This window comes from Pongo pygmaeus, chromosome 21, assembly GCF_028885625.2.
Source record: "Pongo pygmaeus isolate AG05252 chromosome 21, NHGRI_mPonPyg2-v2.0_pri, whole genome shotgun sequence".
NCBI lineage: Eukaryota > Metazoa > Chordata > Mammalia > Primates > Hominidae > Pongo > Pongo pygmaeus.
The window spans coordinates 61343857-61356432 of record NC_072394.2 but is presented as its reverse complement, the minus strand read 5'-3'; the positions used below and the strand labels follow the sequence as shown (position 1 = coordinate 61356432).

At 40.6% G+C, this 12576-nt stretch overlaps 1 protein-coding gene across 8 annotated transcripts in view; it reads right to left on the bottom strand.

The window, feature by feature from the left end:
- Window positions 1–12576, bottom strand: part of STX16 (syntaxin 16) — a 28012-nt gene that overhangs the window by 4742 nt on the left and 10694 nt on the right. For 4 of the 8 annotated variants that reach the window (XM_054466835.2, XM_063659067.1, XM_054466834.2 and 1 more), the window contains 6 exons: window positions 6791–6898; window positions 6269–6409; window positions 4940–5102; window positions 3792–3883; window positions 3098–3241; window positions 1076–1156 (listed from right to left, as the gene is read on the bottom strand). In XM_054466835.2, the coding sequence (XP_054322810.1) occupies window positions 1076–1156; window positions 3098–3241; window positions 3792–3883; window positions 4940–5102; window positions 6269–6409; window positions 6791–6898 (729 nt within the window). Of the gene's footprint in view, window positions 1–1075; window positions 1157–3097; window positions 3242–3791; window positions 3884–4939; window positions 5103–6268; window positions 6410–6790; window positions 6899–7069; window positions 7187–10406; window positions 10579–12576 lie in introns of those variants that run through there. The other 4 variants (XM_054466837.2, XM_063659069.1, XM_054466836.2 and 1 more) reach the window with 3 other exon arrangements.

The following is a 12576-nucleotide window of genomic DNA, read 5'->3' as shown; positions in this document are numbered from 1 at the left end:
TCACTTTTAATAGACAGGGCTTGGCAACCAAATTAATCTAAATACCTAAAAAAACCCTGCATAGACGAGGTCAGACTTCTCTTCCCCACCACAGGCTGGAGTCTCATATCCACCCACACGTGGCAACAAGGCCCCTGAAAAGACAGCTCAGGGCTTCTGGTTAGGCTGGTGCAAGGGCTGACTTTTTGTAAACCCAATACTGCTATTAAATGGGGCGATCTCTGGTAATAGGAAGTGACTGATTTTAGAAAAATGGTAGAGTAGTCCAATAATCAATTGGCAAAACACTCATTATATGGCTAGAAACTCCACTGGGTCTCAAAGATACAAGGAAATGGATATTATTTAATTTGTGAAGTATTGTTATATTCCTTTTAAAGAAAATATGTAACCAATTATATATGAGAGTCTCAGCCGTTTATGCATGTTTCTCATAACTGATAAGATTCCTAAGATGCTTTCCATCTATTTTTTTTAAAAAGAAAGAATATCATAAAAACATCCCTGAAACAGCTACCTTATTAGCACAGAATAAAAGAATTACTACTCTCACTTCAACAAACTTCTCTTTTCTCAAGGTAATACAGATATGCTGTGGTAATTAAAGAGAAAATTAGATTTTTATCTTCTCCAGAATGATTCTCCATCAGCAATTCATCAGGAATGTATCACAAGAGAGGACCAAGTCAGCGGCAACACGCAGACAGATTTTCAACACATATTTTAGCAAATGCCCAATTGATTTCCTAAAACAAGCAGCATCAGAAAAGAATGAAATATTTTCTAAAAGGAAGAACTCCAATCTCTTTAGAATTTACTGTCACAAAAAGGAGTTCTTAGCAATTTTGGATTTAAGTGTGAGATACACCTGGAATCATTAACTGCAATAAAACGGCAACAGCCCCCACAATTGGCTTTAAATGAAATGATGACTCCCTTTTTACACTACTGTATTGAGAGTGGACAACACAAACAAGAATGCTGAAGATCGTTATGGTGGAAAAGAACCCTCTTACCAATTCTTGATTATGTGAAAATAGTTCCTAAAATTCCCAAGTCTTGAAAGACATATTACCTTGTGAAGCTGTTTCAAACCATCTTCAGTTTTGATACAGGACTGTTCAACGTTATAGTCAATTCTGTCAAGGACTGTACCCTAGGTAATAAATGACAGTTGCAGACGATCAACAATGGCAACTAGGAAAACTGAACGTCAAAAATGAGATATGCAAATTACAGACATCATCATCCATAAGATGATGTTTTCCTTCCCTGTGTGCTGCAGGTACACACGGAGGGCTCTGGAGTTCACCCTCAAGCAGTGTCAGGAGCTCGATGGCAGAATGCTGGTTAGTGCCATCACGTTTAGCTCACGAGAAAGAAGTACTGACAGACTGAGGTTTCCTTACTGGTTTCAGCTGCCATAGAATATGCCATATTCAGACTTACTGGGGCCTTAAGAAATATGTGGTTCAGTGGACAGAGGCTCTGAACAGCACAGAAGCTCTGTGCCCATTTGCTGCCTACATACTTGGATTCAAGTAAGCAGAGAACACCAGGTAAGCTCGACCCTGTTATGAGTAGACCTGCAAACTGACTATCGTGTCTATAAACGTGGGTCCACATCTCTATGGGTCAGAGCAGGAAATGGTAAACTCCAGTCTACCACCTAAAATTAAAAATTTGGACTCAAGGGGAAGATGTTTAATTGTTTAATCTCTTAATACAAATTGGAAGAAGAGGACACTGGGCTATGAGGAAGAACAGAGCTTTTATTGGAAACATGCTGGATTAGAAGAGATAGCAGTTCACTGGGAACCGCTGGAGTAATTAATGTAACTGGATCTTCCAGAGCCTGAACACTCCATTCTGCAGTTGGTTTCAGGGGGATCAGGACCCAAATCCCTGCTGGCAAGATAATAAAATGCCCTAATCAGATTTTAACGGTGAACAACAATTTAATTCCACTTGAACGCTAGTGGTTCCAATTGCCATTACACAATAAACCTGCCAAAATTAGAAGGGAAATCTTCTACAGCGTCAGAATCATTGCTGAGCGTGGTCACAGTCAACTAGGTCTCTAGAGTAGGGTGGTCACATGAGTACCCTCGAGGCATGGGAAAAGAATATTAGAACTTCTATTTACTTTTTATCAAAAAAAGATTTATTAATATTCTTATAGGGAATGACAGTAGCCTATGTATATAATTTATAAATACACACATATACAGGCTGAGTATCCCTTATCTGAAAAGCTTGAGACCAGAAGTGTTTTGGATTTGGGATTTTTTTTTTAGATTTTGGAATATTTGCATACACATGAGATATTCTGGATGGGACCCAAGTCTAAACACAAAATTCATTAATGTTTCATATACCTTTATGTTTCATATACCATCAATGTTTCATACACATGGCTTGAAAGTAATTTTATACTATATATATATATATATTTTTTGAGACAGAGTTTCACTCTTGTTGCCCAGGCTGGAGTGCAATGGTGCAATCTCGGCTCACTGCCACCTCCACCTCCCGGGTTCAAGCGATTCTCCTGCCTCAGCCTCCCGAGTAGCTGTTACAGGCACCTGCCACCACGCCCAGCTAATTTTTTTGTATTTTTAGCAGAGACGGGGGTTTCACCATGTTGACCGGGCTGGTCTTGAACTGCTGACCTCAGGTGATCCACATGCCTCAGCCCCCCAAAGTGCTGGGATTACAGATGTGAGCCACCATGCCCGGCCACAATATTTTTACTAGTTTTGTGCATAAAACAAAGTTTTGACTGTAACCTGTCACATGAGGTCTTGTGTAGGAATTTTCCATTTGTGGCATCATGTCAACACTCAAAAAGTTTTGAATTCTGGAGCATTTTGAACTTCGTATTTTCTGATTAGGATTGCTATGTATATATTCATAAACATATGTATATGTGTGTATACACACACACACACACAAAAAAAAAAAAAAAAAAAGGACAGGTGCACACACATGTTGGGAGAACTGGCTCCAATTTTTTTCCCTGAAAGGAGTACAGGAAAAAGAAGGAACAGATAGTATGGCAGAAAAACCTATTCACGAGGAAGGCCAGCTCACGTACCTGTTCTACAATCATCGCTCCTAAGTCCCTGAATATTTCATTCAGGTCAGAAATGGACTGTACAATCTGGCGAATCTCTCGCTCCCGCTCTTCCACCATCAGTGTGTTCTGCTCCACCAGAACTAACTGGTCCTCTGTAAAACCCTAGCAAGACAGTGCACAATGTGTTGGATAGAATGTTTTCCCTCTCAGGAACGCTATGGTGTACTTGTTTAGATATAATTTAAAGACAATGAAAATAATTTAAAGAAAATGAATTCTGAAAATATTTCTACAAAGCACAGTAAGCACTTATTTTTCCCTAACAGGAAAGATTCAAATTCCCTAAACCAGCAGGATCTAAAGCTCTGAGGCCATAGCAGGGAAGACAGAAGCCCACGTCTGCCAACTCTGCAAGGGCAGATAAACAAAACCCCCGGGGTAGCCCTCTGTTTCTCTGGGCTCTTCCTAAGAAGGCAGGGTGTTGACCACTTTCCCAAAGGCTCTGGAAAGCAGATTACAAGGTCTCCCTGTGGCCTCTGGAAAGGAAGAAACAGTATGGCTGTTCTTCCACCTGCTGCAAAACAACCTGATGAATATACAAGTCAACTGTACCAATCCACTGACACTGCACAGAAGTTCGAGGTCTAGGAGGTGAAAGAAGCAGAATGGGGTGCACAGACACAGCAATCAGCTTTGCAGCCCCTTCACGCACCCGATGGTAAAGAGTATTATCGTCTCCATCATCCATCAGTGGTACTGATGTGTCGAAAAAATGCTGGGATCTTTCCTCTCGATTCTTCATGCCTATCACAGATAGGAATTCATTTTACTTGAATATGTAAACCATCCTGAGTATTGTTCTACCATTAAAAGGGGGAATTCTAGAGTAAACTCCAACAGTCAAAACTGAGATATTCTTAGCCGCTTTAAAGAAGCCTATCTCCAATGGGTGGAGGGAGAGTAAAGGATTACAAACATACAACAATATGCAGGCATTTGGGATTATTCAAGACAAAGTCACAGTGTAAATGTGCACAATTCACTTGATGCCAAGATAAAAATGACACAACCATCTGAGAATCTCTAAGTGAAGCAGAAATATTTAATCTAACTGCTGTTACAAAACATTTTTAAAAATCAGTATTTCTCTCTAGAAGCATCTCTAGTAAGAATTCCATATGGCCCTAATCAAATTTTGGAAATAATAAAATTAAAATACAAATATGCCAGTTGTCAGAGGGAGGGAGAACTAAAGTTTTTTTGGAGTATGTGGGGACTTTATTGATTGCAATGGCAATTTTTAAAAACCCAGTTTACAGGGTGATTAGAATGAGAAGAGAGCTGAAATCTGGCTTTGCACTATTTGGGAAGAAAAGGTCTGTTGGGTGAAACCCGTGGTGCCAGCAGAGGAAGTGTTTCAAGGACCCTGGGGAGGGTTTCTCAGGTGCTCTCTAACACTTTGGTTGTTATGCAAATATGTGGCTTTTCGTAATAACAACTGCTTTTTACCTATTGAAAAGCAGCTCTCCCAAACCCCAACATCTAGAAAACAACAGGTTTTTAAAATGTGCTTGGTTGATTTTCAAATTCTTGCAGCTTGACGCAAAACAAATTTTGTTTGCTGAGATGCTGAACTATCTTGTGCCCTCCCCCAGCCTTGGTCGGTACCCCACGCTGTGCCTTCATTCCAAGCCAGGGTTTCACATGGGGAGGAGGCTTCCCTTTATTGTACAAGGTATGAACGTGTTCAAAAGCTAACAATGAAAGGTACTGGACTCAATGAAAAAATAGTCGCAAAAAAGAAAACATAAAGTGCTTTTCTTACTCAAAATCCCTTCACTAGGCCCGGGCAGCACTCACGTTTGAGGTAGCCCGACTGTGCGTGCCGGAAGCTGGTGGAGAGTTCCTGCAGGGCCTGCGCCAGCGAGGCCACCACGTTCCCAAGCAGCCGCCCCTCCTGCTCGGAGCAGGCCCGGGCCCGGCTCGGCAGGGCCTGCACGGCACGCTGGCACCTGTGGAAGAGCTAAGAGAACAAGCCCGAGGCTCAGGGCAAGCCTGGGAGAGAAGCCCCTCTGCTAACACTGCCACATCACAAGCCAGAGTGAGAAGTGAGAGGCTCTGTTCACTCGGTCTGGTTTAGAGAAAGGTGAACAGATAAAAGGAATCTGCGGCTTAATTTATATACACAGAAAGATTTCACTAGATTTCAGCTCCTGCTGTGTAGGGCCTGCTGTGTGCCCAGCTGCTCACATATCATCACATTAGACAGGCTGAGTATCCCTCATCCGAAATGCTTGGGATTGGCAATGTTTAGGATTTCAAATTTTGGGAGATTTTGGAATATTTGCAGAATACCTACTAGTTGTTGAGTACCCCAATCTGAAAATTTGAAATCCAAAATGCTCCAATGAGCATTCCTTTGAGTGTCATATTGGCACTCAAAAAAAAGTTTCAAATTTTGGAGCATTTTAGATTTCAGATTAGGAATGTTCAACGTGTATTATCATATATCATATTATTATTGCATTCCTCTGATTTAATCCCTAACAATCATCCTATGAGGATGGTACTATTACTATTAGTCCCATTTTACAGATGAGAACACTAGAGTCAGAGAGATTAAATGAGAATCGTGTAACTGTTAAACTGCTAAGAGCCAGGGTTCAAACATTCCAACACCCCAGGGCTTTTCTCAAAGCACCATACTCCTCTGATAATTAGCACCCAGGAGACTTAAGTTAAAAATGTAAACACTGAAGTTTAAACACTAGTCCTATTATTTTAAAATTAATCAAATTTAATATTTTATAAAAATTTTTTTCTAGGATACTAAGTTGTTTTTTCAATTATGAGAACTATATTTTAGCATTAAAATTCCTTAACACTAGTATACGATATTAGTTATATATTTTAAAATCAAATGATTGAACTCGATAATGTTTGAAATTTCATATTTACTTAGTAAGTTCACAGCAGTATCTGCCAACAATGGAAAAACAGTCCCCACACCTCCAAGGCCTCACAGGTACCTACGCTGACAGCTGGAGGACTTCAGGGCCTCTTGAGGTCCCTCTGAGAACTTCAGGTTGGCAATGAACTCCAGGAGACTGACTGTGAGTAACACTCTAGTTTCTGAGATTGCCATGAGAAGGCTCGCTGGTTTCCCCAGGACTCACTTGCACTCCTCACCTGAGTGATCTCTTGGGTAGTTATCTCAATGGCATGTTCCTCTTCGCTGCTGTCATCCAGGGTGGGTCTGTTTAAATGCTTGTCATGAAGGCTGGCCAATTCTTTCATCTTCTGCTTAATCCGGCCAACATCATACTGAATCTAAGCAAATGAAGTCAGAACTCCGCTGATGCCAGGCAGGCTATGGTCTGCCTCCATCAGCTACACTCAGCATACAGAATTCGGTCTTCAGCAAACTTGTTGGCTTGCTGATGTGTGAGCAGCTTCTAATTCAAATTACCAGAAAATCACATTCTTCCTTGTTGCATGGGGTTTCAATTTCTTCCTATAATTCAGGTAGTTACTACCAATGTTAAAACCACAGCTAAAATCATTAACACACACATAGACAACTTAACCTAAAGTATTTCTAGAAATATACATTCAAGTGTAGCCAAATTCGTTTATATGACAGATATCTTAAAATACGTTGTCATAATTACTTAAAAAAACAAGATGGTATGAAACTAACATGCAACTTACTTCATCCACTCCATCCACCCACTTAGGAGGTGACCGTTTTGTCACACCAATCGCTGCTTCTGGATCTAAGCTGATGCCTGACACCAGTGCCATACGGTCATCAGCAAGCTACAGGAAAGTAAAGGGACAGGAAAAAAATTATTCCAATCCAATTTAGATACAAATACTCTTACTCTCTCTTAAATGTTGCTCCCTGAAAAGATACAGAAAGGAGTGAATGTTTACTCTCTCTTAAATGTTGCTCCCTGAAAATATATAGAAAGGAGTGAATGCACTTGCCTGTATTATAAACTTGCTTTTGATAACTGCTAGGATTTGGATTGTTTTCCTATTTTTTCATCACCAGCTCTTAATTTTCTTGGATATACTTCAGAACGTGAATTTGACTTGATCTGGCTATAGAAATGTAATGAAAAAGTCAACAAAAGATCCTTAAAATAAAGACCTCTTACTACTAGTACTGTGATAGAACGGCATGAACCTCAATGATTCATGTGATCAGTTACAAGTGAAAAAAAAACTAGGCAGTAAATGAAACAACTACAAAATGCTCAATAGTAGCAAGGTTTACTTAAATACACTTAGCTTATTTTGGAAATAGGGCTGATCCAGTTATCTCAGTCACACAATCATTAACCATGTGTTAAGATGTGTGAAACAACTGCCTAAAACCGCTAGCAAATTATCTACCATTTGGCAAAAGCAATCCTTAAGATCTCAATGCAATCTTACACTGTCATTTCTTTTCTTCAGTTAAATGTCCACAGGGAACATTTCCCCTTATTTTGAAATGATATCGATGGTTCCTGTTTAACTATATAACACACCGCAGTAGAAAGCTTTTAAGAATGGGAGGGAAATCGGCTGGGCGCGGTGGCTCACGCCTGTGATCCCAGCACTTTGGGAGGCCGAAGCGGGCAGATCATCTGAGGTCAGGAGTTCGAGAGTAGCCTGGCCAAAATGGTGAAAACCGTTCTCTACTAAAAATACAAAAATTAACTGGACATGGTGGCTTATGCCTGTAATCCCAGCTACTCGGGAGGCTGAGGCAGGAGAATCCCTTGAACCCAAGAGGCGAGGTCGCAGTGAGCCATGATCGTACCATTGCAGTCCAGCCGGGGCAACAAGAGTGAAACTCTGTGTCAAAAAACAAAAACAAAAACAAAAACAAAATAAAGAGGGAAATCATGGGTTTGGCATGGTTAAGCTGTTTTCTTGCCTGCAGGCAGTGAATGGGTTGAAAAGCTTTTGAGGTGCCCTCCAGAACTCAGAATTTTTAAATGCCAGTTTCAAAAGATTCAAATGATGATGAAAATATAATGGAAAATAATCTATAAAAGTCCTTTTTAAAGATAATACTTTGGAAATTTTCTAAATCACACTGTCGAGTTGGGTGAAAAATTCATATTGCTTTTCTTCCCTCTTCCTTGCATTTAACTAAATTTATTTTTTCATTCGTTAAATACTTATTTGCTTTTCTAATAATAAAGGAACAAGACAAAATTTTAAAATCCACAGATGAAGGGGGGAAAATATCATATAAAGAAAAACTTAGATTAAAAGAACACTTCAAGTAATAGGCCCTAAATCCTAAAGAGTTCACAGTAAAATTCCTAAAAGCAAACTGGTATCTTCACCATCAACCTCCCTGCACGCCCTGGAGTGGTTCTGCCACCATCTGCTTCAGGCTTTCTGTGTGCTCTGGGGCACGTGTCCACTCAGGGAGCACATCTTGGGCAATGACCACGCTGGAAGGACTAGGCCCCATTCACTAATCCCAGCGCGTCGAGGAGCCGTGATTAAGCCCACCGGTGCTCAAGCGCGGTACGGATGCTGCAGGGCCAGTGTCATTTCTTAAACAAATGGTGTGTCATCCAAACCTGCACTGTCTGGGGCTCCCAGGCCGTGAAGTGGTAATTCTCCACCACCACTACCTTCTGTTTGGTTTTAAGAGTTCATCAATAGGAATTTTACATTCTTGACATTATTTTAATCCTTATAAAAACTAGGTGAGTTAGAAACTATTATTCTAACCTATAAATATGGAAATTGAAACTCAGAAAAGTTAAGTTGCTTGCCCAAGGTCACAAAGCTATTATGTGACAGACTGAAACCTGGGTCGGCTGACTCCAGAAACCCCTTCCACCCTGGAAGGTGCCACTCACTCCACAGGCCCATTAACTATAACTGCAATTTGCTAAGAAAATGAATCAAGACAAGCCATTAGATTAAAACAACAAAACACAGTAGTTTGATTCATTTCCCACCAACTACACCAGGGACTATACGATAGGCCCCCAGTGAGTGACGTTAGTGTCAGTAAAGATCATCCTCTCTTACTGACCATCCGTGGACAAAGAGGCGCAGACCTCACCCTCTACAGAGCAGGCACAGAGAGGGCCTGTGCCAAGCAATCAGAGGCAGACTTGTTTATTCCTCAACACTCCTGCTCCAAAGTCACCAAGAGGTACACAACTCTGTGGAGGACACACTGACTAAAAAGCAGGGGGACAAACCACAGGCCCAGCTCCCAGCACCTGCCAGCCATACATCAGGTGCTGTCTACAGTACTGCTGGACTGGAACAGAACTTGAACTCCAGCTGTTTATACAAAGTAAAATCTAAAATTGCTAAAGTACCTCTTCATGGGTCCTAGAATTTCCACTACACCAGTTTATTATCGAATCCACTATATTATTACACATTTCAATCAGTAATTATTTATAGTGATTTTATAGTTTTTAAACTCATGATCTTATTTTGTACTGTTTTTACTGTTTACAAATACACATTAAACTAAAGAAGACAGAGAGATGGTATCTATCTAAATTTACCTGCATTGGGATTAGTATCATTTTATCCAAAACAATAAATTATAAACCACATATGAAAAGTCGGTTGAAGTGAATACAACTCTTTGAAGCAGTACTTGATTTTATGCATGTGTTCCCCCCAAATTAGATGTAAATCAAAAGTAGGGAGAACACACTCTTTGTTAAGGGTCCTAAGGAAGCTTGCTAATTAAGAGATTCCTACACGAAGGGCATGGATGCCAGCCTGCTCAGCTGGTACTAGCTTTCCCACACACTGTATCAGAGTTTTGCCGCTAAGATAGAACAGCTGATTCTTTGGGAATGAAAACTTTAAATAGCAAATAATTTGTCTCTTTTATGATACAGTCTATAGCTATATAGACTATATATATATATATATAGACTATATATATATATATAGACTATATATATATATAGACTATATATAGTTCATTATAATAAAGAAACACCACCCTATTGAGAAGAAATGTGTCATTTCTTTTATCAGTATGGATTTGTAATGTGTATCACAGTACGTACTATTAAAAAACAAGACAGTATGTTTTGGGAAGAGAAAACAATTGTTGAAGATAAGCGTCAACTATTTGAAATGGGAACAAATACGGACATAAAAAAATTTTATGTGCAACATAAGCACCCTTTTAATTTCAGAAACCTCACTTCCCATTTAAAAACATGTCTTCTTATTGTTGAAGATCCAGCATATGTATCAATTTTCAAGCTGCCATCCTATTTCATACAGATCTTAAAAAATGGCCAGGTTTCTAATTCTCTCTACTTACCCTTACTGAATTTCAACATGGTGCCCCCTCCAAATATATGATGTTGGTTTGTGCGGCTGGGCACGGTGGCTCACGCTGGTAATCCCGGCACTTTGGGAGGCTGAGGCAGGTGGATTGCCTGAGGTCGGGAATTCAAGACCAGCCTAGCCAGCACGGTGAAACCCCGTCTCTACTGAAAATACAAAAATTAGCAGGGTATGGTGGCATGCACCTGTAATCCCAGCTACTCGGGAAGCTGAGGCAGGAGAATCACTTGAACCCGGAAGGCAGAGGTTGCAGTGAGCCAAGATCACGCCAATGTGCTCCAGCTTTTTATTAAGACAGAGCAAGACTCCATCTCAATAAATAAATAAATTTGTGCTTCTGAAGTAAAAAAAAAAATCTTTCCATATTTTTTAAATAAAAATTGTACTTAAGAGAATTAAGAATTCTTGTCTCTTTGATAAGTAGTTCCTCTCTCCAAGAACTACTGGGGTCCACTCCCCTAACCTAGAGCCATCCTTCCTGAGAGAAATGCAGAAAAAAATCCAACAGATGTTCAAAACAGCACACCCAATGCCTTTCCTGCCAGTCTCACTAAAGTTATCTTTTGCCTTTGATCCACTTCAAATGTTGACATTTGTCCATTTAAAGAGTACCAGCCAGTATGGACAAGTTCTCCATCTATGGAAAGAACATACACATTCTCTCTTATAGATCTTGCTGTTCCAAATCTATGGCCCTCCTACTCTTAAAAACCCTGCCTTTCCCTGAAGGCTGATTTAGTGTAGACTAAGATTACAGAAATAGCAAAGCCTCTGTGGAGATTGGAAAAGTCAGATACACCTCCTCCCCATCTAAAAAAATCAACCAAGTTTAGCCGTAACGCATTGGTAATGAGAACAATACTGATAATTCTGGACTGTCTATGGCAATGAACACTGAAAAAGTCCAGAAGGGACACTGAAAATCAACAGACTGGCAACTCATGCTTCCACGTGAAACTCTGGGAGCCTGTATGATGAAGTCAGACTACTTCGCTAATAGACAATTAGGCTTAAGAAATCTGAGTTGTTGGAGAAGTGAATAAGCATGTGGATAAAAGAAAAAGGTGAGGTCAGCACTACATTTTTCTAAACCTGTAATAATTTTAAAATAATGCTTACCTTTTCTGATTATGAAATTAATAAATGGTCAAAATAAATACTTCTAAAATGGCATAGGATGACGCAGTGGCTCACACCTGTAATCCTAGCACTTGGGAGGCCAAGGCAGGTGGATCACTTGAGCTCAGGAGTTCTAGACCAGCCTGAGCAACGTGTCAAAACTCTGTCTCTACTAAAAAATACAAAAATAAATAAATAAATAAAATAGCCACGCATGGTGGCACGCACCTGTAGTCCCAGCTACTCAGGAGGCTGAGGCAGGAGAATCGCTTGAACCAGGGAGGCAGAGGTTGCAGTGCGCCGAGATCGCGCCACTGCACTCTAGCCTGGGCGACAGAGTGAGACTCTGTCTCAAAAAAATAAAAATAAATAAAATGATACAAAAAATATAGAGATAAAAACACTTGAGAATCACATCACCCTGATACTGTTGTTAAGTTCCACTGATTATCCTTTTTTCTCAAATAACATACACACTCTAGGGGGAAGAAAAAGGAGGCGAGGAATCCGTCCCTCCCTGCCTTCTGTAAGCACTGTACTGAGCACTGCTACTGACCTGGCCCATGCCAGTCCCAACAACAATCCTTCAGAGGGGCGCTGCTCCCTATTTCACCAACATGGACACTGGGGCCTGGCCCAGGCACTCCCAGATGTGCACCAATCACCCGTCCTCCAGGCAGTGTGGTTTGGGGGCTTGATATTTGTTATCTTGTGACTTTTAAAATAATTCTTATCTTGAATTTAAAAACTCCCAAAGATTTCTTTGTCATAAGACGGGAAGTAGATTAAAGACAGAGAACAAAGGAGAGGGCCAGACACTTCCCTGGGTAAGAGAACCAATGGCGGGCTTGGCGTCCTCCTCAGGGAACACCTTACTTAGTGTTTTCTGAGAAGGAAAAGTGACATCTCCAGGGTACTCAGGCTAGAGGAGGAGAATGACAATCAAACATGGGCAGACTGCAGGAAGCCTCTGAAGTGAGGCCGTCAGATGCCTTTACTCTGGGAGATGCAAGTGATATGCACTC